Source organism: Moschus berezovskii, chromosome 22, assembly GCF_049115385.1.
Source record: "Moschus berezovskii isolate FMDL1 chromosome 22, NW_MosBer_1.0, whole genome shotgun sequence".
NCBI lineage: Eukaryota > Metazoa > Chordata > Mammalia > Artiodactyla > Moschidae > Moschus > Moschus berezovskii.
Window position 1 is genome coordinate 2,185,030 of NC_142481.1, and position 27,513 is coordinate 2,212,542.

At 46.1% G+C, this 27,513-nt stretch overlaps 1 protein-coding gene and 1 pseudogene across 12 annotated transcripts; one reads left to right on the top strand and one right to left on the bottom strand.

The window, feature by feature from the left end:
• Positions 1-54: 54 nt before the first annotated feature.
• Positions 55-26,937, bottom strand: ZNF667 (zinc finger protein 667). Of its 12 annotated transcripts, none has more exons than XM_088830351.1 (7): positions 20,917-26,078; positions 18,675-18,920; positions 18,163-18,325; positions 12,335-12,425; positions 10,728-10,854; positions 8,960-9,052; positions 55-193 (listed from the first exon to the last, which is right to left on the bottom strand). In XM_088830351.1, exons 4-7 carry the CDS (start codon positions 12,365-12,367, stop codon positions 177-179), a joined length of 270 nt encoding a protein of 89 aa, XP_088686477.1. In that variant the 5' UTR covers positions 12,368-12,425; positions 18,163-18,325; positions 18,675-18,920; positions 20,917-26,078; the 3' UTR covers positions 55-176. The 12 variants fall into 12 exon arrangements, with proteins under 12 accessions (XP_088686477.1, XP_088686475.1, XP_055266566.1 ...); XM_088830349.1 differs by lacking the exon at positions 55-193 and adding an exon at positions 1,878-4,760 and having other exon boundaries at positions 24,607-26,075; XM_055410591.2 differs by lacking the exon at positions 55-193 and adding an exon at positions 1,878-4,760 and having other exon boundaries at positions 20,917-26,075.
• LOC148774255 (rho-related GTP-binding protein RhoF-like) lies at positions 19,506-21,820 on the top strand (annotated as a pseudogene).
• Positions 26,938-27,513: the final 576 nt, after the last annotated feature.

The window sequence follows — 27,513 nt, forward strand, 5'->3', positions numbered from 1 at the left end:
ATAAGCCTAAAGTTAAGAAAAATTATCTTACCTTCATTTATTCCATTTCCAGATCTTCGTGCATATCCGAGTATATGCTATGTTTCACATTCCTTCTCTTAAAGAACTTCATTTAACATTTCTTTTAGAGTAGGGTCTTCTGGCAGTGTACTTTCTGTTTTTCTTTGAGAAAGTCTTCATTTTTCTATCAATTCTGAAAGATATTTTCATGAAAAATTTCATCAAGACAGTCCCCCCTCCCCATTTTGTTCCTGTATAATGTCTTAACAAAATCTTTCCTGGTATTAAGCTTTATAGATTTATGTTCTGTTGTCATTATCCATTATTTATTCAGATATTTCTTATCAGTCATTTTCTCTGCTTCTTCTGGGATTCCATTATGTTATGTGTGGGGACAACAGATCTTTCCCCACAGCCCTCGGGTGATCTATTCTTTGCTGTCACTCCTACCCTCCTTAGTGTTCCAGTTTGGCTACTTTTTATTGACTTACCTTCAAATTCAGTTATTCTTTCCTTGGCTGCGTCAAGTATACCTATGAGCCTGTTAAAGGTTTTGTTCATCTCTACTGTGTTCATTTTTTATTATTTCCATTTGATTCTCACAGTTCCATCTCTCTGATCAAATGACCCATCTAATGTGCCTGTTAAACACCTTTTTCATTAGAGCCTTTAACATATTACTCACAGTTACTTAAAATTCTGTGTCAGGGAGTCGGGTTCCAGTTCTTGATTGCTTCTGTCTCTTGGTGGTGGGTGTTGACTTTTCTTGTAACCTTTGTAAAAACTACTTTTGACCAAACTCTATGTATCTTGTGTTGGACAGTAGAAACAGAAGTAAATAGATTTTAATCCTTAGAAATGGTCATTTCTTCTGTTCAGCCTTTCATGTTTTCATTAATATAGTTAAAAACTGGATGAGATTTAAGGTTGCTTGTTGCTATGATCACCCTAAGTTCATCACAGCCTTCAAAATTCACTAGCGATTCCTTAAAGTAAGGGCTTGTTTTTCACAGGTTTATCTCAATGTCTGGGTGACCTTCGAATTTAGGTGTTCCCTTTTGACTATGCCTTAAGAGAAAACCCAGCTAAACTAAGGTTATTTTCATTCATTATTACTGTTTACCACTTACTTTGCACGTCACTGTACTAAATGCTAGAACTTGTAACTCCCCTAATACCTCACAACCCTCTGCCATTAGTTTGTACATCTGTACTTTCTCTGTTGCCTTCAATAGCCTCCCAACATTTGTGTGCCTAGTATAATACCTATGCTTCCGTTAATATGATCAGTCTCCAAAAGTGATCAATCACCATGGAGTTCACGATCCTTGACATTACTTGTGTACCTTATATGCTTCCATATTTAAATAGCCTGTATTCCCTAAACTGCAAGTGCCTGCAGGCAAGAACAGTGTCTTATTAGTACACATGACATGTTTTAGGTTTGTGACCATTGATTTGGAACCAATGTCTAGGGCAGACTGGCAGAGGACTTAGCGAAGTAGAGGGGTATGTGCACAGAACGGCAGGGAAAAAAAGACATGGCCCTCCACAAGCCTCCTCTGTGTCATCTGTTCATCCATTTGCTTGAAGTGCTGATTTTTATGCTGATTTTGCAGACTGATATGACAAGTTTAAATGGAAAATTAATTGTTCTATTATACTGCATGCATGCTCCCTTCATAAATCCAGTTGTTATTTTCTCAGCTGTGTTCAAAGTTAGTGACCTAACCATGTGGTCAAACAATCCACATAGTTGTCTTAACAAGACATGGGTATTTTCAAAAATAGCTTTTGCAATAGGAAAACACACAGAAGAGTCCAACTGTATATAACCCAGTTCCAAAAAAGACTTCTGATTTTATTTCTTACATATTTTGCACAAACCGGAAAGAGGGACTGAACACTATTGTATATATGGTGAACAGCTGACAAGAAAAGAGCCTGGCACATAAATGCAGGGTTTTTCTCATGTCTTAGTTTAGTTTGCCATAACAAAACACCATAAACTGAGTGACGTAAAATTCATTTCTCCCAGTTTTGGAGGCAGGAAGTCTGAGGTCAGGATGACACACGGCTGGATACTGGTGAGGGCTCGTTTGTCTTCTTGTGTCCTTGCACAGCAGAGATCTCTGGTGTCTCTTCTTTTGAAAACATCATTCCTGTTATGAGGACCACATCCTCAAGACCTTATCTAACCCTTACTATATCCCAAAAGGCCTCAATTCAAACACAGTCACATTGGGGGTTAGGTTTTTAACATGAATTCAGTGCACGACATCCCATTCTCCACCAATCACTTGTTGCACACCAGTGTTCTTACATAAAAATATCAATGTTTATTCATATAAATATAAATTCATATACAAACAAAATAATAATTTCTCCCCATTCTGAAGTTCCTCATTCTTCAGTACATTCTGTTTTTTTCCCCATTAGCTTGTCCCACGCTTGTTAGATTTTTCACACCATGAAGATCATGTATCTTCATATTGATAGAGACAGTACGGTAATGATTCTATCACTCCACACAACTGTGAGTGCTATTATCTCTTTACTCAGTCTTCTTTATTCTTGCCTACAAGTTACTGTTACCTGAAAATGGCACCCTGGTTTATGACAAAATCCCTTCTAAGGGACAAACTTCTAAGGGACAAACTTTCTTCACATGACCTTAAGTCAGGCTCACAGATCCATCCAGAAAAATGGATTTACAGTTTACTTTGTTGTACATGACCAATGAAATAGCTTTAAAGTTACGATGGAAATAAAGTATCAGTTATTTTTATCAAATGAAGAATGCTCTTCATTAAAAATGACTGACCCAATCATCTGAGCTTGTTATTTTGAAACTAATGTATGATAAAGTCACTGCTTCAGTTGATTTCAAATCCTCCGGTCAAATCACCAATGACTTTTGTTCTTTGGTGTTCAAAGTAAGACACAACGTCAAACTGCCCCATTTTTACACAGTTTGTGTTCAGTTCAGTTCAGTCGCTCAGTCGTGTCCGACTCTCCGCGACCCCATGAATCACAGCACGCCAGGCCTCCGTGTCCATCACCAACTCCCGGAGTTCACTCAAATTCATGTCCACAGAATCACAGACATGCATTTTCCCACGCCTCTGTCTCTGCTACTTTGCTGGCCGCCCCCTCCGCTTTTACATGTCTGAAATGACCTTAAGCCTTCCCCTCAGAATGTGTACTCTGATGTCGAATCAAGGATGAGCTCCGGCTGTATGCCTTCCCACACTTACTGCACTCATAGGGCTTCTCCGAGGAGTGGCTTCTCTGATGCCGGATGAGGTCGGAGCCGCTGCTGAACGCCTTCCCGCACTCACCGCACTCATAGGGCTTCTCTCCGGTGTGACTTCTTTCATGGAGGATGAGGGACGTCCGCTGGCTAAAGGCCTTCCCACATGTTTTGCATGTGTATGGTTTCTCTCCAGTGTGAATTCTTTCATGTTGGGCGAGGTGTGCGCTCTGACTGAAGGCCTTCCCACACTGATCGCATTCATAGGGTCTGTCTTCACTATGAATTCTCTTATGTCTAGTAAGAGAGATGCGGTGGCTGAAGGCTTTCCCACACTCCTCACACTGATAGGGTTTTTCTCCAGTATGAATTCTCTGATGTTCAATAAGAAATGACTGGCGGCCAAAAACTTTACTACACTTATTGCATTTGAAGGGTTTCTCTTCAGAATGAATGTTCTGATGTATTTTAAGGTTGGCAGTTCCAGAAAACATCTTCCCACACTCTTTACATTCAAACAGTTTCTTTTTCTTTGTATGGACTTTCTGGTGTTGGATAAGGGATGAATGCCGATTGAAGACCTTCTCACATTTATTACATTGGTATAGTTTCTCTTTATTATGAATTCTTAGATGTAGAATAAAGGTTGAAAGCCGCCTGAAGATCTTCTCACACTTATTGCATTCGTAGGGTTTCTCTGAATTGTGAATTCTCTGATGAAGCATAACGGATGAAATTCTATTAAAGGATTTCCCACATTTTCTGCATTTATAAGGATTCTCTAAATGGTGACTTCTCCTTTGTAGACTGTGACTTAAGGTCTTCTCACTTTCACAAGTTTTCTCTTCAGTATGAATTCTTTTATGTATAACAAGGGCTGATTTCTTACTGAAGACTCTCCCACATTTATTGCATTTGTGTATTTTCTTTCCACTGTGAATTTTCTTATGAAGTAAAAAAGATGACATGCGAATGAAGGCTTTCTTACATTTTCTGCACTGGTAGACATTTTCAACAAAGTGGATTTTCTGATGTATACTGAGAGATGAGCACTGATTCAAGGCCTTTCCACAGTTAAAGCCTTCCTTTTCACCATGAATTTTCCCATGTAGGAGCAGAGATGTTCTCTGAATGAAGCTTTCCCCACATTTATCACACTCAAAGCTTTTCCTTCCATTGTGGGTTTTCTGGTGAAGAATGAGGGATGAGATCTGTCTGAAAGCTTTTCTACAACTACTGCATTCATAAGGCTTCTCCCCAGCATGAGAGTTCTGATGAAATTTAAGAGATAAGCTTTGACTAAAGAACTTCCCACAGTCGTTACATTTTAAAGATTTCTTCTCTGAGTGTACTTTCTTGGGTTTTATTAGGACTGAATTTTTCCTGCAGCCTCTCTTTCCTGTGGGAACTTTCTGTGGCGTGGAAACTGGTTTCTGATAGATGCTTTGCCCAGATTTGTTGCACTGATTTGGAGGCAACTTCTTGGTCTCACATTTAGACCCTAAGTCTGAAAGACATCAAGAAATTCAGTTTGTTTTCCTGTGCTAAAAAATGAAGCTGTTTTCAATAATTATCAATCAAAGTAATAACAATGATGATAATTAGAGTAATAACTCTGAGTGTTTTATTATAGTTTTAACATAGTAAGGACTTTATAGAAATATTTAATAACAAATTCACGGAAGTGCAATTTGAAATGAATAAAGGTTTTATTATTGAATAAATATATACCATATACTTTGGAAGAAAAGCTATGACAATCCTAAACAGTCTATTAAAAAGCAGAGACATCACTTTGCTGACGAAGGTTCATATAGTCAAAGCTATGGTTTTTCCAGTAGTCATGTATGGATGTGAGAGCTGGACCATGAAGAAGGCTGAATGGTGAAGAACTGATATTTTTGAACTGTGGTGCTAGAGAAGACTCTCTAGAGTCCCTTGGACCACAAGGAGATCAAACGAGTCAACCCTAAAGAAAATGCTGAAGATGAAGCTCCAGTACTTTGGCTATCTGATGCAAAGAGCGGACTCATTGGAAAAGATCCTGATGCTGGAAAAGACTGAAGGCAGGAGGAGAAGGTGGTGACAGAGGTTAAGATAGTTAGATGGCATCACTGACTCAACGGACATGAGCCTGAACAAACTCCAGGAAATGGTGAAGGACAGAGAAGCCTGGCATGCTGCAGTCCATGGGGTCACAGAGTTGGAAAAGACTTAGCAGTTGAACAACAACAACACATAACACGTTAAACTTCATAAACTGTTCAATAGATAATAGTAGTTTTATTACAGGAAATGTTCAGGAAAGGCAGAAGGTAAACTATAGACAGACACAATTTGCCAAAACTCAAAACATAAGAAACAGATGATCTGAATAGGCACATATCTATTTAAAACACTCAATCAGTAATTAATAACCTTCCAAAACAGAAAGTACCAGGCCCATATGTGTTTGCTAGCGAAATCTACGAAACATTTAAGGAAGACATCATTCCAATTCTCCATGATCTCTTTCGAGGACAAAAGCAGAGGGAATACTTACTACCTCATTGTAACAGGTCATCATTACCTTAACACCAAAACAAGACACACCATAAGAAAAGCATTGTACAGACCAATATCCCTGTTAAATACTTATCCAAAAATCCTAAACAAAATACTAGCAAGCCAAATTCAACAGTACATTAAAAGGATCATACACATGAGCAAGCTGGATGCAAGGATAGTTCAACATAGGAAAATAAATGTAATATGTCACAATCACCAAATTAAAGGACAAAAACCACATGATCTCAACTGATGCAGAAAAAACTTTTGGCAAAATTCATCACTGTTTCATGATAAAAAACACTCAATGAGCTAGGAACATAAGGAACTACCTCAATTTCACACCAAAAACAGTTTGAACATTTATTAACTAATTTGAATAAGTGAATTAATTCAGTAAAGTGGCAAGATATAAAATCAACACTCAAAAATCAGTTTTGTTTCTATATACTACCAATGACCACTCCATAAAGGAAATTGAGAAAACAATCCCATTTACTATAACATCAAAAAGGATAAAATATTTAGGAGTAAATTTAACCAAAGAGATGAAAGACTTGTACACTGAAAACTACAAACACTGCTAAAAGAAATCAAAGCTATAAATAAATGGGAGGACATGCTGTGCTTGTGGATTGAAAGAATTAAAATTGTAAAACTGTCCATACCACTCAAAGTTATCTACAGATTCAATGCACTCCCCATCAAAATCCCAGTAACATTTTTTGCAGAAGTAGAAAAAAGTCCTAAAATTCATATGGAATCTCAAGGGACCTTGAATAACCAAAACACATTTGAAAAAGAGAAATGAAGGAGGATTCGGACTTCCTAATAATTAAGATGATGTGGCAGTGCCATAAAGGTACATATACAGACCAATGGAAGAGAAAAAGACAGCCCAGAAATAAACTCTTAAATATCTGTCAAATGATTTTCAACAAGGATGCCAAGACTGTCCCAAAGGGGAAAGAACAGTTTCTTCTACAAATGGTGTTGGGAAAACTGGGTACCTACTTGCAAAAGAATGAACATGGACCCCTTAGTTACACTATATACAAAAACTAACTCAAAAATAGACTAAAGACCTAAAATGTTGAGACCAAAAATTATTGCACTCCTAGGAAGAAAACACAGGGGAAAAGCTTCAGGACGTTGGATTTGGCACTGAATTTCTTGGATATGGCACCAAAAGCACAGGTAACAAAATGAAAGGAGAGAATGAGACAATATAAAACTTAACTTTTGTGTTTCAGAGAAAACAACAGGGAAAAGGCAACCTATGGACATTGCAGATCACATATATGATGAAGGACTAACATGCAGAATATATAAAGAACTTCCACAACTTAAAGATAAATTACCCTGTTAAAAAATGGGCAAAAGACTTGAATAGATATTTCTCCAAGAAGACAGACAAATGGCCAACAAACACATTAAAAGATGTTCAACACCATTAATCATTAGAGAAATGTAAATTAAATCCACAATATCACCTCACAACATAGAAACAGTCAATACATATATTAAAAAAAAAACAACAACAGAAAACAAGTGCTGTAAGGATGAGCAGAATCTGGAACCCTTGTGTGCTACTGGTGGAAATGAAAAATGGTGTAGCCACTGTAGAAAATGGTATGGTGGTTCCTTAGAAAATTAAAAACAGAACTACCACATGATTCAACAATACTAACACTGGGTACATATCCAAAGGAATTAAAATCAGGATCTTGAAGAGATTTATCTGTACACCCATATTCACTGCAGCATGAATCACAGAGGCCAAGATGTGGAAGCAACCCATATGTCCACTAACAGATGAATGAATAAAGAAAATGTGGTATATGCATACAGTGGAATATTATGTAACCTTAAAAAAGAAAATCCTGTCACATACTACAACACGGATGAACCTTGATGACATTATGCTAAGTGGAAAAAAGCAGTCACGGAAGGTCAAATACTGCATGATTCCATTTATATGAAGTATCCATAGTAGTCAAAATCATACCAAGGGCTGAGTGGAGAGGTGGAAAGAATAAGTATTTAGTGGGTACGGAGTTTCAGTATTGCAGTATTTAAAACGTTCTAGATACCTCTTGTTCAACATGCAAATATACTTAACTGTACATTTAAAAATGGTTAAGATGCAAATTCCCTGGCAATCCAGTGGTTAGGACTCTGTGCTCTCATTCCCAAGGGCACAGGTTCAATTCCTGGTTAGGAAACTAAGATCCCACAAGCCAAGCAGTGCAGCCAAAAAATAAATAAATAAAAACTAAATTAAAATGGTTAAGATGGTAAATTTAATGTTATGTGTTTTTTACAATTAAAAGCTTAAACTCAATAGCTATAAAAATGAACTAAAAACACAACGGGAATCTATCAATACTAGAGAAGGAAATGAGTTCTTGAAAAGCAGTCAAAATAAATGCTTATGGGAAAGATTTTTAATTTTTTTTTAAGGAATGAAGACAATGATGCAAGTCAGATCATTATAAATACAATCACTAGAGAAGTCAGAATACACACGCTTTCTCTGAAGGGAAATATGAAAACCAAAGCAGGGTGGGGATGAGGCTATTAAAACCTGAGCTTCTGAGACCAGAAGCTGGGGTTCAAACCCCAACTTTGCTGCTACTTCCCAGCTAGATGACCTTGGGCAAGTCACTGAACTTCTTTGGCCCTCAGTTTCCTCATCTATAAAATAGGAATAATAAGAGGACCTACCTTATAGAGCTGTTGGGAGGAACCTGTACTTAAAAAAAAGTATCAAGGACTTCCCTGGTGGTCCAGTGGTTATGAATTCACCTTGTTGTGCAGGATACACAGGTTCTACCCACAGTCGGGGAAATAAGATTCCACATGCCATGGAGCAACTAAGCCTGTGAGCTCTGGAGCCCATGTGTCATAACTAGGGAGTCTGTTTGGCAATCCAGCATGATGTAGCTAAGACCAGACGCAGCCAAATAAATAATTTTCTTTTTTAAAGAGTATCAGATACCTAATGAGAGGCTTGTTGAATATTAATTATTCTCCCTCTGGGGACACATACTGAAAAGACTTGAGTTTTCTGCACAACCTTGGGGTCTTTGAGGTGGAGAAACTGGCTCTCAACTATTATCTTAAAGATGTTGCCCTTTTATGATGGAAGGCACTCACCCAAGCCCCGGCGTCTTTTCACTGGGTCCACCATCCAGGGCGCTTTCCCTTTCTCCAATAAGGTGATCACGTTTGGTCTCCGAAAGGAAAGTCCTACAACACAGGAAAAACACTGGCACTGAGCATGATGTGGGCACCACAGCTATTAGAATCAGGCTTTGTATCAAGAGAAATGGGGTTTATTCATGCAAAAGCACCACAGAGGATGTGAAGGGTAGGTGGAGAAAAAGGATGAAACGTCAGTCAGAGACAGCAGAGCTATTCACTTCTAACTCTTCAAAACCAAGTACTCTGGGGAAGAGCTGGGGCAGAACTCCTGGGGCTGGTCATTCGGATACAGTCTTTCCACACCCAAGCCCGCGGTCCTCTGGTCTGCTGTAACCCACACTCCCACGCCAGCTGTTCCCCGTCAGCACCCACCAAGAGCATTACTGGTGGCTTCCATTTCTGCTTTGCTTTCTTTCCGTGACTCCCAGAACGAGCCTCACGCTGCCCCCTCAGCAGGATAAACAAAACAGGCGGTGCTCCCCTCTCCTTCTGAAGTCTGAGCCCCATTCCCAAAGTCCTAAAAACTCCAAACTCTTCCCTTTGTCCTCCCAGCCCTAGGATGGAGGATGTGTCCTGCAGTTACCATCTCTGTGTTACCTCAGCGTCCAATATTCACCTTTTAATAGTACCTGTTAAAAGCCAATCCTTTAAATTATTTCTCTCAAAAACAACCCAAGTCCTCAAAAGGTTATATATATAGTTACTATTGATATACGAGCAGTACCTACCACTCCTAGACATATACCCAAGACAGATGAAAATATGCATCCACGCAAAAATTTGTACACGAACATTCATAGCAGCAGATTCATACAGCCATACAGTAGAAAGAGCCCAAATCCCTATCAGCTGGTGAATGGAAAAACAAAAGGTGGAATATAATTTGGCTGTGAAGAAGGAATGGGGTACTGATACATGCGACAATGCAGATGAACCTCAAAAATATTACCTTAAATGAAAGAAGTCAGACACAAAGGACAACATTTTTAATTTCATTTTTATGGAACACCAAGAATAGGGAAATTCATAGAAAGTAGATAATGGTTTAGTGTCTGCCTAATCTGGGGGCGTTAGTTGGCACAGGTAAATAAAAACATGATTGATGATAGTTACAGGCTTTCTTTGGGGGTAACGAAGATGTTGGAGAAGACTCTTGAGAGTCCCTTGGACTGCAAGGAGATCCAACCAGTCCATCCTAATGGAGGTCAGTCCTGGGTGTTCATTGGTAGGATTGATGTTGAAGCTGAAACTCCAATACTTTGGCCACCTGATGCCAAGAGCTGACTCATTTGAAAAGACCCCGATGCTAGGAAAGATTGAGGGCAGGAGGAGAAGGGGACAGCAGAGGATGAGATGGGGCATCACCGCCTCAATGGACATAGGTTTGGGTGAACTCCGGGAGTTGGTGATGGACAGGGAGGCCTGGCGTGCTGCGGTTCATGGAGTCGGCAAAGAGCTGGACATGACTGAGCAACTGAACTGAACTGAAGGTGTTCTAAAACTGACTACGGTGATGGGTACTCAAGTCTGTAAATACACTTAAAAAACCAACTGAACTGTATACTTCACATGGGTGAATGGTATAATATGTGAATTATACCTCAATAAAGCTACTTTAAAAAAAAAAAAAGCCAAACTGGAGTGGCTTCTCTTTCCCTGACTAATTGATTCATCTCCCTCAACAGCCCAGTTGTGGATCATGGGAGCAGGAGAGCCTTACCGAGAGAAACCAGGTTCTGGTAGTTTTCCAACATGACGTCTTCATACAGATCCTTCTGAATGGGGCTCAGCCATTCCCACTCCTCCTGGGAGAAGTAGATGGCCAAATCCCCAAATGTCACTGGTGCCTGAAATGGAAAAGCAGATGTCCTTTCACTGTGGGCTTGTGCTTCCACATGGCTGGAGAAAACAGTTTTCTTCCAAACATGGAAGACACATGATGCCAGGGTTCTATTAAGGAAACACTGAGGTTCTGAGATCAAAAGGGGCAGTTGTAATAAATAAAACACAATGCAATATGATACAGCTGGTATTAAAGGTTTTGTTCCATAAAAAGCATATCAATTTGTGTTTACACAGCACTGACAAAGACAGGCATTCTTCTCAGTACCCTGCATGCACGAGCTCATGTTAGGCAGTGACTGGGGCGCTGCCAAGAGGACGGCAGCGATGTTACTGATACAGGAACTGAGGCCCAGAGAGGTGAGGCAACTTACTGGAGCTCTAACAGCTTGTAAATGGAGAAGCTGGGGTTCAGTCTGGGCAGTCTTGCTTCTGATTCATGTCCCTAACCACATGTGAATGCATTATACATGGCCAAATTTTTGCAGATATTATCATGGTTACTAATCAGTTGACCTTAAAATAGGAGGAAGTAGCCTGGATTATCTAGGTCAGCTTGGTGTCATCACAGGAGCCCCAAGAGCAAAGAATTTTCTCCAGTTGGCGGAAGAGGAAAGCGGAAAGGGAAGTCAGAGAGATCTGCAGCATGAGTGGTACTGGAGCTGTTGATGCTGGTTTGAAGATGGGACGAAGGGAGCCACTTGGGAAGCGGAGGAGAAGGAATGAAATTTTGCCAGTAACCACTGAGTTCAGAAGAGGACCCTGAGCATCAGATGGGACCACAGCTGGCGGACAGCTTGATTTCACTCTTGTGGGACCCAAAACAGAGGACCCAGCTAACCCAAGCTGAGTCTGAACCCCAACCCACAAACGTGAAAATAAATGTATGCTGTCTCGAATGGCCACGTTTGTGGCAATAGGGAATGAATACACACAACTTAAAGGGCAAAAGTGTCTGAGAAACTGGATTCAGGAGGCTTTCTGTAGAAAATCGCTTGATCGCGAAAATCTTGAAATGTGCCTATCACAGGAGGCTGCCTCAGTGACCTGGGTCCAACTAACTCTACCTGAATACCTACAGGGTCAGAAGTCTCTCAAAGTTAGAGAAATTTCCTCCTCGTAAATACAGGCTGTACAAGTAGAAACAATGCAACATTAGAGATTAACTCTGGAGGACAACATCCAGCGCTCTGCCCCAGCAGGTCCCACATGGGCACTCATGTCCACCTTGAGAAATCATGGTGTCTCTGGTCTTCTCTGGGGAGTGAAGACAGGCAGAGCCCCTGGAAATGCTGAATGAATAGGTGAAAGGTCATGCGCACACTCAGAAAAAAGGAGAGGGGCCCTGCTCACGCTCCCACCTCCGAGGTGACGGAAGGAAACCAGGGACCAGGTCTTGCGTGGGTCTCCAGGGGGCCGGAAGGAAAGAAATGGTTCTCTACAAGGCAGAAGAACTTTCCCAAAGAAAGAGCAGTCACTACTTACCTTGGACTTGGACTTCCCCCGAGCAGCAGGCATCCTCTCCTCCGTCTTAGGGCTCACAGCTGCAGGAGGGCAGAGCACTGAGATGGTGGGCCTGGGGGAAAAGAGAAGCCATGAGACTGCCTGGGCCACTGGGAGGGCCCACAGCCTCCGGGCCCACACGTTGGTCACACACACGCACCGGGGAAGTCAGAGCATCGTCTGAAACATTCCTGCCCGTTCTCAGCATCAGGGAGAAGCTGCAGCCAACACCATCTCTTCCTGAGATCACAGGAGGCTCCAGGTCAGGAAACAATGAAAGGGGCAGACACCTGCTCTTCCAGCTGACAAGTAGCTGTGGCATGCCCACCACGCGCCAGGAGCTGTCCCAGGGGCTGCGGGGGAGCAGAGTCAGAGCAGAGAGGCACCCACTCCCAGTCCCTTACATTCTAGCAGGGAGGAGAGGCCCACACAGAGCCCAGCGTGAGCCGTGATCCCTACTGTGAAGGAAACAGGACCTGAGCAGGGAAGGAGGGGTAGGCGGCGGGGGGAGGCCTCTCAGAAGAGGCCACCTGGAACCGAGGCGTGACTGCAGCGCACACGTGAGTCACCTGGGCGTGAGGAGAAAGGCATTCTGGGTAGAGGTGCAGCAGGTGCAAGAGCCCTGCGCCAGGCGTGTGGAGGACAGAGAGAAAGTCGGTGAGCGGAAGCTGCATGAGGGAGCGGGGAGACGGTGGGCCTGCAGCGGGTACTCGCCGGGCGTGTGGAGGGCAGAGAGAATGTCGGTGAGTGGGAGCTGCGTGAGGAAGTGGGAGCCAGGAGACGGTGGGCCTGCAGCAGGCAACATGAATACCAGCAGACACTGAGTTCTGGAAATAAACTGTTTCATTTTATTTCAATTCATTATTAAAACCATAAAAATGATAACTACTAGAATCATCAAATTAAAATTTATCACTAATCTAAGATTAAAAACTGATACTTAGTTCAGTTACTGTAAAACTTTTAAGTATGTCTGGAACACTTTGGGTTTGTTTGTTTGTTTGGGCCATGCCATGTGGCTTGTGGAGTATCTCAGCTCCCCAACCAGGGATGGAACCCAGGCCACAGCAGTGAAAGCCCAGAATCCTAACCACTAGGCCACCAGGGACCTCCCTCTAATAATAAATTTTACAAAATGTAAATATAGATCAAATATCTCCAATAAAAAGTAAGTGTCTGGGAAGGCAATGGCAAGCCACTCCAGTACTCTTGCCTAGAAAATCCCATGGATGGAGGAGCCTGGTAGGCTGCAGTCCGTGGGGTCACTAAGGGTCAGACACGACTGAGCGACTTCATTTTCACTTTTCACTTTCACACATTGGAGAAGGAAATGGCAACCCACTCCAGTGTTCTTGCCTGGAGAATCCCAGGGACGGGGGACCCTGGTGGGCTTCTGTCTATGGGGTCACACAGAGTCGGACACAACTGAAGTGATGCAGCAGCAGCAGCAACCATATAACATCCAGCTGAAGACTAGCAGGGGGGCACTCTTTCTGCCCCCTTCTGAGGTCTATGTCAGAAGCTTTCTCTATCTCCTTTATCCTTTAATAAAACTTTATTACACAAAATCTCTGAGCGATCAAGCCTCGTCTCTGGCCCCGGATTGAATTCTTCTCCTCCGGAGGCCAAGATCTCGGTGTCTTTGTGTCATTCAGCAACAACCTTTCATCTTGGGGGCTCGTCCGGGATCCTTCAGGACAAGATGGGAGCTAACAATTCCAGCCTCACTCCTTTGAACTGTATCCTGAAAAACTGGGATAGATTTGATCCCCAGGGATTAAAGAAGACACACCTGGTCTTCCTATGTGATACTGCGTGGCCATGGTATCCACTGGAGGATGGCGAATGGTGGCCAGTTGGAGAAGATTTATAAAAAGGACTTTTGGATAAATACAAGTTTCTGAACTGGGATTTGGTTGAGTTCTTGAAGAGCACCCTAGGTTTGTTTCTGAAGCTTGTCTCAGTGATCTATCTTTGGATAAAGATCAGATGCCTCATGACCTGCAACCAGGACTAGAAAAAGACATAATTTAAGGGACTGTCTCCAACCTGGATGGAAGGACTTTTTTCAGAAGATAACTACACTACACCCGGATGAGAAGACGACGACATCAGAGATGGGCCTAATAACCTATGTGAGCCTACTTCTGCTGACTCCAAAAATCCTGAGTCTGCCATTTGATCCTCAAGACAATGAGTCCCTGTCCTGGGCTCACTCCTACGCTGCACTCCACAATCGGTCTAACTGCTGGGTCTGCGGAGCGCTCCCCTCTTCATCGGTGGAAGGCTTCCCGTGGTGGACGTCTCCACTTCAAGGATGCGAGTCTGCGGATACCTTCGACAACAATCGTATGTGATGCCTCTTCTTCATCTGATGACCTCTAACAACCCTAAAATGGACTGGTGCAACACTTTGTACTTTAACTATGGACATGACGTGACTTTCAATTTTGATTTTAACTTGTTTTAACGACTATTTTCCTTGCATCTGTAACTGTGTAACTGGATTTGTTTCCAGTCCCGTGAAAGCTTTTAAGTTACAAATGGTTGCTCAAACTCCTGCTCTGCTGCAGATTCCTCAACTATTATCTGGGGCCCCTGGATCAGATATCCTCAGCATGAGGATTAGGAGAATATGTTGCCTCACCAATTTAGGGACAACGCCCCTTGTCAGCTTGGAAGCAGTTATGGAACGAAAACGACGCCCCTTTTCCCTAGGCAACATAATTCTCCTAAAAGAAAAGTGGGGAATGAGAGGGTAACAGGCAGGAAGGCCAGGGGTCTCCAAACGGAGGAAATAGCCTGCAAGTGTCAGACATTTTTATCTCTCTTAAGCGGCAGGAGGAAACAAACTAGCGATATTTTTTTCTTCTCTGTACAAATTTAAAAGGAAGTTTCTCTTAAAACTGTGTTGCCATAATGACACCTGGTTTCACCTGAAGTTAACTATTCTCAAATCTTGAGTTAACCAATGCATTTTTCTTATGGTCTTAAGATATATTAATGTACTATGAATTTACCCCAGACTCTGTCTTCAAGTCGGTTCTGCCAAATGGCTCAGGGCCTACCTGATAAACCTCTATGTTATACTCAAAAAAAAAAAAAAAAAGTAAGTGTCTGGATTGAGGTGCACTCTAACCATAAAATACATACCTGATTTTAAAGACAGTATGAAAAAAAAAAAAGAATGTAAAATATCCCATGGGTAATTGTTTATATTGATTACAAGTTGAAAAAGTAATATGTCAGATATACTGCATTGAGTTTTAAAATGTATTATTAATGTTGAAAAGACAGTCTCTTCAACAAATGGTTGGAACTAGACAGTCATATGTAAAAAAAATGAAACTAGATCATTCTTTAACTCCAAACACAAAAATAAGCTCAAAAAATACCTAAATGTGAGACCGAATACTATAAACCTCCTACAGGAAAACAGATGCAGAACACTCTCACATAACCACAGCAATATCTTTTTAATCCATCTCGCGAAAAAATGGAAATAAAAATAAACAAAAACAAATGGAATGAGACCTACTCAAACACAAAAGCTTTTGCACAGCAAAGGAAACAATAAACAAAACAAAAAGACAACCCACAGATTGGAAGAAAATATCTGCATCAATGTGACTGGTAAGAGATTAGTCTCCAAAATTTACAAACAGCTATGATACCACAATAAACTGTGGAAAATTCTGAAAGAGATGGGAATACCAGACCACCTGAGCTGCCTCTTGAGAAACCTATATGCTGGTCAGGAAGCATCAGTTAGAACTGGACATGGAACAACAGACTGGTTCCAAATGGGAAAAGGAGTACGTCAAGGCTGTATATTGTCACCCTGCTTATTTAACTTATATGCAGAGTACATCATGAGAAACGCTGGGCTGGAGGAAGCACAAGCTGGAATCAAGATTGCTGGGAGAAATATCAATAACCTCAGATATGCAGATGATACCACCCTTATGGCAGAAAGTGAAGAGGAACCAAAAAGCCTCTTGATGAAAGTGAAAGAGGAGAGTGAAAAAGCTGGCTTAAAGCTCAACATTCAGAAAACTAAGATCATGGCATCTGGTCCCATCACTTCATGTCAAATAGATGGGGAAACAGTGGAAACAATGACAGACTTTAATTTTGGGGGCTCCAAAATCACTGCAGATGGTGACTGCAGCCATGAAATTAAAAGACACTTGCTCCCTGGAAGGAAAGCTATGACCAACCTAGACAGCATATTAAAAAGCAGAGACATTACTTTGTCAACAAAGATCCGTCTAGTCAAAACTATGGTTTTTCCAGTAGTCATGTATGGATGTGAGAGTTGGACTATAAAGAAAGCTGAGCGCCGAAGAATTGATGCTTTTGAACTGTGGTGTTGGAGAAGACTCTTGAGAGTCCCTTGGACTGCAAGGAGATCCAACCAGTCCATTCTAAAGGACATCAGTCCTGATTGTTCATTGGAAGGACTGATGTTGAAGTTGAAACTCCAATCCTTTGGCCACCTGATGCAAAGAGCTGACTCACTGGAAATGACCCTGATGCTGGGAAAGTTTGAGGGCAGGAGAAGGGGACGACAGAGGATGAGATGGCTGGATGGCATCACCGACTCAATGGACATGAGTTTGGGTAAACTCCGGGAGTTAGTGATGGCCTGGCGTGCTGCAGTCCATGGGGTCACAAAGAGTCGGACATGACTGAGTGACTGAACAGAACTATGATACTTAACGGCATGAAAACAAACACCCCACTCAAAAAGTGGGCAGAAGACCTAAGTAGACATTAATCCAAAGATGACACACAGATGGCCAATTGGCATATGAAAAGATGTTCAACATAGCTAATTATTAGAGAAATGCAAATCAAAACTACAATGAGGTATCACTTTATACCAGTCAGAATGGCCATCATCAAAAATCCACAAACAATAAATGCTAAAGAGAGGGTGGAGAGAAGAGAACCCTCCTACATTATGGGTGGGAATGTAAATTTGTACAGCCACTAAGGAGAACAGTACTAAAAACAGAGCTACCATGTGACCCTGCAACCCCAGGTCTGGCCATGATCTGGAGAAAAACATGACCTGAAAGGATATATGCACCCAATGTTCACTGCAGCAGGGCTTACAACAGCCAAGACATGTAAGCAACCTAAATGTGCACTGACAGAGCAAAGGACAAAATGTGGATGTATATAAACAGAACATACTCGGCCGTTAAAAACAATGAGACAATGCCATCCACAGCAACACGGATGGACCTAGAGAGTGTTTCACTAGTGAAGGCAGACACAGAAGGAGAAACACCGTGTGACACCCCTCATATGTGGAATCTAAAAAGAAACGATACGAAAGAAGTTACTTACAAAACAAAGAGATTCACAGAGAACGAACTTACGGCTGCTGCAGGAAGGGCACAGACACACTGCTGTATTTAAAATGGATGCTGGGTAGTCTGCAATGTCTGCATATTTCCACGGTGTGAAGACCGTCATCAGAGTGCGCGATAAGATATCAAAATGATGCCACTGAACCTGAGGCTGGGGAGACGTGCGCGCCGTGGGTTTGCATGAGCCGGGGGAGGCCAGCTCCAGCACTCCACTGCCACGCGGCCTCTAAGCTCTTCTGACTAACGTCCTTGCACAGCAGAGGAGGGCTAATGTCTAGCTCAGCAGCCTGAGAACACCACAAAGCAGCTGCCCCACCACATAAAACTCCTGAAGTCTTCTGGTTTTTTCCTGCAACAACCATATGACTTTTGCACTCCATGTCATGGTAAGTCTGAGTTAATATAAAAACTGTGTTTAAAATCACTTACCAGATTCTTCCTTTCTGATTCCTCAAGTCAAGTGGACTGCCCCAGGAAGTGGCACGGCATCCATCCTGCGGTTTCTCATAGCTGCTTGCGCTCGCCACACACTATGAACTGAAGGTGCGTGATTCCTGTCCACGAAGGAATTTCCTCAAGGAAGTCAGCACACCTGGGAGGAAAGAACAGCAGTTTTCATTAGATAATTCTGGATTCAAAGTTTGCCTTGGCCAATTACTGGCTGTGGGAGAGGTACACAGAGCCTCAGTCTGCTCATCTGTACAATGAGGTAAACACAAAGCTGCCTTGCCCTTAGCTGGTAGAAGTCTACCTGAGCTACTCTCAACAACAGGCACAAGGTTATTTCTCGCCTTCCTTTTGTTTTTAATTTGGTATACACCAAGCATCACCAAGGACGCCTGACACCCACCAAGAGGGCTGCAGGAAGAATTCTCACACAGTGCTGGTTAGAGAGAGACGGGCGACTTGGCAGTACCACCTAAGACTGAGGGTGGACACACCATTTGGCCCCGGTGTTTCGTGTGCGTCTTTGGACGTTCCTGAGTGTACGTAAAAGGACAGGCTTTGCAGGAGGAGCCAGGAGTCCTTCGGTGAAGCACATGCATCTGGAGCCAGGCGGTCTGGGTTTAGCTTCTGACTTCGCCACCCACTTCCTGAGTGACTCAGACACCCACCCTGTCCTCTCTGGGCCTCAGCTTCCTCAACAGCCAAACAAGGAAAATAACCAGGACAACTCCACAGGGCTGCTGTGAAAATTAAATGAATGAAAACACTCAATGAACTCAGGGGAGCGCCAGTGCTAAACAAGTGTTTTTAAATTACCATTACCTTACTAAGTCCGAGCTCACAGTGCTCAGTGTATGACAGACCAATAAACCGAGAGACGAGCTGCTGGAACAAGGAACAGTGACTTTATCTGGAAAGCCAGGAGACTGAGAAGGTGGCGGACTCATGTCCCAAAGAACCAGCTTGCCTAAGTTAGAATTCAGGCTTCTTTTATGCGAAAAGGGGAGGGAGTAAAGGCAAACATTTCCTGGTTCCAGTCAGCCTCTGAAAGGGATGTGTTAATTTCTTCCTTCCTGCAGTCATTCACAGGTGGCCCTGGTCAGGATGATTCTGGAGACCTAAACAAAGATATTTTACCTCCATGCTCATTAGCTGGCAGACAAGAGTTCCCAGAGATGGGCCACTATGTATAATTTAAGCTTACAAGCGATGGCGCTTTAGTGATTAACTTGTAATAGAGTACAAAGGTTCTCCCCATTATGATTAACTGCCTGTCAAGAGCCTGGAAACAACTGTCTATCAGTAAGAAAAGGAGAGAACGCTACATGCACATATGGGGCACCAAGAGCCTCACGAGGAATACGGCGGCACTACACCAGTTGGTCTTTACTGGGGGTAATTTTGCTCCCAGGAGAAGCAATGTCTGGGATGTTTGTAGTTGTCCCAGCTTGAGGGGTGAGGTATTCTAGGCATCTAAAGGGCAGAGACAAGAGACGCTGCTAACATCCTACAAGGTTCAGGACGGTGTCCAGAGCACAGAACAAACAATCAGGCCCACGATGTCAGCTCTACTGAGGCTAAGAAATGTGCTGTGCCTGTCGTGTGTGAAATGATTTCCAAGACATGGTATAACGATGGAAACTAGGTGTAGAGGAAAATGCTTAGGAAAAAAAAAACAGGATATGAATACTTGAGTGAAAAGGCACAGACAAGTTCTGGAAACGGAATAAAGAAGTTGGCAGTAATGACTGTCCCTGAAGAATGGAATTGGGTCACTAGGTTTCAAAATTCCCTTTTCCCTATCTATGCTTTGGCAAATGCACAGACAATCACCTCTTCTAAACAACAACACAAAATAAAGAGGCTAGATCCCACTACACCTCAGGGGAGGACTCTAAACCGGGACTATATTCTGAGTCCCAGGCCACAGGGTGGGCAAGGGCTATGCAATTTAGCACAACACTAAAGTCTTGCTCCTACGATGAGGATGGCTAGAACCTGGATGAGTACAAGCTTCAAAACTTACTGGAAAGCTCTACCCCGCACTGCTGCCAGTGTTGCTGGCTCCTGGCTCTGGATACCGCAGGGCCGGAGCCTCAGCCCTGACTGCCACCCCAGGCCCAGGCAGGAAGGAGCCAAAGGTCATGGTGGTGGGCAACGGGGGCCATGGTGAGACATCATTGCTTGTGGTGAATGGCCAGGGCTCCTTCCCAGAGCACTACGCCCCATCCATTCAACAAGGACACTGCCAGCATGACTACGGGCAGCAAGGAGGCGACCGGGAACCCCCATGACACTGCTGGGCAGGAAGACTACAACGGCTGCGGCCCCCGCTGTCCCAGCAGAACACCCGCCTAGTGCCCACCTGCCAGGATGTCACGAACCCCACCAGCTATGGCAGTGTTCTCACAGAGGGCTTCCCTGAGGTCACACGTCTCTGTGTGGGGTCCCCATGGTGCTCACTGGAGCTGGGGAAGGATGCGGAGCGGCTGCACAAGCTTCAGGAGGCCCAGCTGGAGCCCGGGACCTGCACGCAGGGTCCGTGTGGCCTCTACCTGGAATGTTCTGCCATGTTGGGAGAACGAGGAGGACATCCGAGAGGCCGCCGAGGCTGCCCTGAGCGCTCTGCAGAAGGCACAGCAGCAGAAACAAGGCAGCTGCGCCTGTGACTCAGACACCTCCCGGCAGGCACACAGCCCCCATGACAGGACAGACAGGGCCCAGGTCCTCACTCACAGACTGCCCTCCGGATCCGGCCCCTTCTCGGCTCTCAAAGGGCGCTTGGAGTCGGGCGTCTCCAGGACCTCGTGTCTGGTACCTGTGGTCAGGCTGTTAGCACATTCTGGAACTCTCTCCTTTCCCAAATGGGGCTCTGACCACAAGCTCCCCTCCAGCCGGGTGACAGTGGTGGGGAGGGCGGATTCTGTCCCTCTGGACCCTGAAGCTGGCATTTGTCCCCAGGACTCAGGAGTGCCCTCATCACAGCCAGCTGCGTTCCCCCTGCACAACAGGTCCTCAAGGCCTACTCCTGAAACGCGAAACAACGTCCGGTACGTGGACAAACGTGGACTTGGTGACCTTCCACAGCTCCCAGGCCTGCTCTCCCAGGCCACCCCTCCCTGGGCTCCTGGGAAGGCAAGGCTGCATCCTCCAGCTTTCTCCCCGCAGGAACTCAGGCAGCACAGTGGGGCCGGGGCCCATCAGGGGACACGGGCCCCAGCCCTGGGCGTGGGGGCTGCACCAGCCCCCTCCCACCTCCTCATGCAGAGGACTTCAGTCTCAGCCCTCAACCCGGCCACCATCTTTCCAGAGCTGGACGCATGGAGGCAGAGAAGAACTTCTCTCAAAAAGCACTCCCAGGACCATCTATCTGACTCCTGCTCAGTGTCTCCTCACCTGCAACCCTCCCCCAACCAGTACTTGCCAGAAACCTGAGATGAAAAGTGACATCAGCTCCAAGTGACCTTGGGCAAGTCTGGGCTCTCTACAGACTGTTGCCCCATCTGCAGAAGGACAGCACTGGCCCATTAAACCGTCATCACGCTCCCCTCTGTCCCTCACCAGCCCCACTTCTGCTGAGAGGTGGAACCACGTGTGGAAGCCAGGCCATCCTGGCCGTCTGGGAGAACAGACTCGATGAACCCCCAGCACAGATTCACTGAACCTCCTGGAAGGTCTGGGGTCAGGGGCCCCAAGTTTTTAAACAAGTGCCCCGGGTGACTCTGATGTCCCGTGGATTGGGAGCTGGTGGCTCCTGAATAAGCCCAGGAATCAGCATTACCTAAGATGAGCTCATGGCAGCAGGTGGTTCCTGCCCACCCCGGTTCTCTCCCACGTCAGCCCCCTCCCTGGCCCAGTGCTTCGGCCTCCGGCGGGCCTAAGAAAGAGAATTCTGAAGTCCACCCTACCCCACCTAGGTTCCCCAAGGCCCAGTCATGGCCTGGGGAATCAACAGAACATTCTGTCCAAGACCTCGTAGAAAAATCATAGTCGAGGGCAGAGGTCCATAAAATACAGTGTGTGAGCCAAATCTGGCCACTATTTTTGTAAAGTTTTGCTGAAACACACACACAAAAAAGTGACTGGACAGTGGGACTTCCCTGATGGCGCAGGGGATAAGAATCTGCCCACCAGTGCAGGGGACACAGGTTCAATCCCTGGTACAGGAAGATTCCACATGACACGGAGCAACTAAGCCTGTGTGCCACAATTAATGAGCCCATGAGCCACAACCACTGGGCCCACATGCTGCAACTACTGAAGCCCACACACTTAGAGCCTGTGCTTCGCAACAAGAGAAGCCATGACAATGAGAAGCCAGCTGCTCACCGCAGCTAGACAGCCTGCACAAAGCAACAAAAACCAAGCACGGCCAAAAATAAGAGATAATTTCTTTAAGTTACTGGACAGTGGCCACGCCTCCCTTCTGGGCACAGAACCCCATGATCCAGGGGCTCTGCTGGGCGTCGCGCTGAGGACAGGTCCTAATGTGCCTGAAAGGCACAGCCTCACTGCCTCTGTTCAGCCAGCCTGTTCATGCTGTACCACCTGTCTAGTATTTTAATCACTCTTACCCTGAACCCGAAAGCCCCAGACACCAGGGATAAAGGAAGGCACTTTCTCCAAAGATGCAAGCGCAGCTATAAAGAAAACAACAGGCTTTGCACCTGAATGTCAGCCCTGCCATTTTCTCTGCTGGGCGTGGGAACAGATTTGACTTCCTCACTTAAAATGGGATGGGGCTAGAAATGTCCCTACTGCAGGGAAATACAGCGGTCAGGACTGCCTTTGACAAGATATTGGAAGCACTGGTCACTGGTATCTCCTCTTCCCTCCCCGCCATCAAATTAATTTATCTTATACTGAGATGCCCCAGAGGAGCCCACAAACTCTCACAGCTGTAGTTCTCAATCCTGTTTGTACACAGTAATCTCTCAGGAGTTTTTTAATTAAAAACTGATGGCGGGGCCTGATGCCAGAATAATCAAGTCAATCTCTGGGACCTGAGTCCAAGCAAGTCTTACTCCTATCTTCTAAGATTTCTACTCTATGCAAAGCCACAGTTTAGAACTACTGCCCCAGTCTCAGAGCCCCAGAATGGAGATCTCCCTGTTGAAGCCCAGATCTGAGCAGTGGGGAGGAGAAAATCTTTGATAAGCTCAAACTCTTATATTCCCTTATCAAAGAATTCCAAGAAGGGACTTCTCTGGTGGTCCAGTGGTTAAGAATCCAATTGCCAATGCACGAGACATGGGATTGATCCCTGGTCCGGGAAGATCCCACTTGCCTCAAGGCAACTAAGCCCACATAAGCCACAACTACTGAGCCCGTGCTCTAGAGCCTGGGATGCTCTGCAACAAAAGAAGCCACCATAACGAGAAGCTGGTTCACTGCAACTAGAATAGCCCCTGCTCCCCACAACTAGAGAAAGCCCGAGAGCAGCAATGAAAACCCAGTGCAACCAAAAATAAGTAAATAAATCAATAATCTTTAAAAAAAAAAAAAAAAGAATTCCAAGGACTCATTCCTGGCTTTCGAGTTAACTGAGATGTCCACAGGAGGCCTTGGTGTTAATACTGAAAATGCACACACTGTCACTGTATAATCCCTTCACCCTGCTTTACTTTTTAAGATACTTATTGCCACCTGTTATAAATTTAACTTCATCTCTCTACTAAAATGCAAGCACCAGATGAGTAGAAACCTAGTCTGTCTTGTCAGCCTGGCCCACAGCAGGCATCTGAACGCTGAGTGAGGGAGCGCCTCTCAGAGCCTACCCGGGCTGCAGGCCACAGATACCCTTATTTTCTTTCTCATCCCCGGAACAATATCCCTTTAGCCCCTCTCTCGTCAAGCCCCCTCACTCTCCGGCCCACCTCACGCCCTGAGAATGTTCATGGTGTGCCCTCATGGTGGATCTGTACACTAGTAGTTCTTAACTAGGAGGACAATATCCTCCACAGGACATCAGGCTGTGTCCAGAGACAGGTCTGCTTGTCAAAACTGGAGAAGCAGGGTGTGCTACTGGCTTCTAGCGGGTAGAAGCAGAGATAATGCTATATCTCTATACAATATATACATTGTACACTGTACCTCTATACAATATATATATATCTATATAATATATATATATCTCTATACAATATATAGGATAGCCCTCCCCTGTACCCCATTCCAACGAAAAACTATCTGACCTTAACTATCCAAAGTGCCAAAGCTGAGGAGGACAGGCTGACAGATGTTTCCAGATCTCTGTGTTACTAGGAATACTTCTCCCCAGTCACTGCCACGTCCCATCTTGGATGGCAACCCCACGCGCTCCCTTGGGACAGCTCCATCCGGGAAGACCCTCTGCTCCTGCCCTCCCAGGACCCTGACCAGAAAATTCTGAATGTAAGCTTGACCCAGACTTTAAGGTTATTTTACCTCTCGACCTGAAACCCTTTCCTTGGGGTTCCACTTCTTGCTTTTCTTCCTGTGTGGATTTTATTCTCTGTGAAATCTCTGCAGTTATTACACTAATAACAAAGCAATTATCATTTATATACTGCTTACTTGTGTCAGGCACTTTTCGACTGGGTTGATCAAAAGGTTCATTCGAGTTTTTCCGTAATATTTTACAGAAAAACCCAAACTTTCTGGCCAACCCAGTACTTAACATTCACCACAAGCATAAGATCAGAACTATCATCTCCATTTTGCAGTGGCAATATAAGTGACCTCTCCCCAAATCACACAACTGAGTGATGGAACCAGAAGTCCCAGAGTCCCCCAAGCTACACTGTTAGGAAGCAAACACACAATCATATGCAGTCACAGGTCCCAGAGACCAGGGAAGACTGCACGTGTGTGTGTGCGTGTGCACACTCAGTCCTGTCCAACTCTTTTCTGACCCCATGGACTGCAGTCCACCAGGCTCCTCTGTCCATGGGATTTTCCAGGCAAAAACACTGGAGTGGGTTGACATTTCCTCCTCCAGGGGATCTTCCTGACCCAGGGATAGAACCTGCGTCTACATACAGCACTGGCAGGCGGGTTCTTTACCCCCGTGCCACCTGGGAAACCATGGCTGACTCTGCCCTCCCTTCAGATACATTAATACGATAACAAACAAAAAGGAGCAACTGGGTCAGAAGAGTTCAGCTCCTCAGCTTCCAGGATGACCGCCCAATCTCAAGTTCAGAGACGAAGATTCTGCCAGCATTCTCCATCGTGCTCGCACCTCAGGACAGGGACAAGGACACACGGCCACCAGCACGACAGCGAACACCCAGCGCCTGCACCGGGCTGTGAGAGCCACGCTCCGTCCTGGGTATTTGGATTTCACGACGTTACCCCAGGTAACTGTCCCAGCGCTGACGCGGGTGCTGTCATCACCCGATTTTACCCAGAGGACCGCACGCCTGTGAAGCCGCGCAGCGTCCTCCCCACGGGGACCCTCCTCCTGCGGCTCCGTGACACGGAGCCGTGACACGGCCACCCATGCACAACCCCAGGGCCGCCGACGTCTGACGGCCACCGGGTCAAACCACGCAGCCACGCCAGACGGCGCCACACGGCCACTCACATGCTCACACACACGAACGCGCTCCAGCGGCACGAATCCTCAAACCACACTCACACGCCCGCCCCCGGCGCCCTCCCACAGGCGCAGTCGCTTCTTCCTCACACGAGCACCACAGACCTCGCGGGGAAACGCGAACGCGGGCCCGAGGCACGTCCCCGTCCCCACGCGGCCGGCTCCGTCACAGACCCGCAGAAACGCCACCACACGCCCTCCTCCCCTCACAGCACGGCGCCGCCACCACACGCTTCACACAGACTCCTTCCTCTCACACTCCGTCACCACACGACCAGACACGGCCCCGCGGGCGGTCGCTCAGACACACAAGCTCAGCCAGACCCACACCCACATTCACCCCGTCTTCCCGGGTCGCGTCCGGGCGGCGACCGCGGCAGCTGCGCCGGCACCTTGCGCGCCCCTCACTCCCCTGTCGCTCCCCACGCCTGCGCACTCCCCCGCGAGACCCCCGGGCCCTCGCTGCCGGGCCCCGCCCCGTCACGCGCCGGACACGTCGACGGGCCGCGGGCCCGCCCCCAGGGCGTCCCCGAACGCGCGGGGCCCCGCCCCTAAACAAAGCCACGCGGCGCGCAGGCGCTCACTCGCCGCTCCCAGCGGCTCGGGGCTGGGGCCCCGCCCCCTCGCACGCAGGCCGCGGCAGGCACGCTCGCGCAATCCGAGCCGCTCTTGGGCGTGGCCCCTCCCGAGGCCCCGCCCCTGCAAAAAAGCGCGCAGGTGCAGGGTGCGCTTTGCGCTCCCGGGGGCCCCACCTGGGGCGGTCCTTAGGAGCTCATGTGGACGGATTCAGGTGCTGAGGCCCTGTCTTGGTTCCTTCAGCCAGACCCAGTCTCCCCAGTTCGCTGCCCTCCTGGGCATCCATACCTATACGCTCCCGTCCGGGGAGTGTTTCCGTCCCAACACCCTTCCCTCTTTCCCCAGGGCTTAAAGGGACGTAGATCCAGGCTCACCCGCGGCATGGAACACGCGCGCTGGCGCCTGCGCACTGCGAGCTCAAGCTGCTTCTCCTAGAAGCTTCCGGGACGTGGCGCGGCTCTCGACGGGCAAGCCCGGGTCGTGACGTGAGGTTGAGGGATCCCGGCTCACGGGGCCTCCGATCTGTCTGGCCCAGAGTCTAGTGGACCCGGAAGAGGGGCGAAGCGATGGTCCTCCAGGACAAGTGTGGAATCTCGTTTGCGATTTGGCTAAACGAACTGCCCCAGAGTTCTTTGCGCGGCGCCTTTCGAGACTCGGACTACATCTCCCAGGAGCCCCTGCGGCCTGTTTCCGCGCCTTGTGATGACGCGTCTGCGTGTGGACCGGTGGGGACGCGGGCGCCCTCTTGTGGCGGCGCGTGAGGGGAGACTGAGACGATGGGAGGTGTGAACTCGACCCTGTGATGTGGGCGTGCGGGTGCCGGGTTGCGATTGTGCGTTGTGTGTACGTTACCCACCATTTGTGGTTGTGTACTCCTTCCCTGGTGGCTCAGTGGTGAAGAATCCGCCTGCCAATGCAGGGTACTGTGGTTGGTCGGGAAGATCCCCTGGAGGAGGGCATGGCAACCCACTCCAGTATTCTTGCTGGTGAATCCCATGGACAGAGGAGCCTGCAGGCTACAGTCCATGGAGTTGCAGAGAGTCGAACACGACTGAGTGACTAAAACAACAACCTGTGTGGAAACATTTTTATGTACTTATTTTTGGAAACTAATTTTGAATGTGTGTGCCTGTGCACCTCCACCCGTCATGTGTGGCTGCTTTTGGACGATGCGGAGC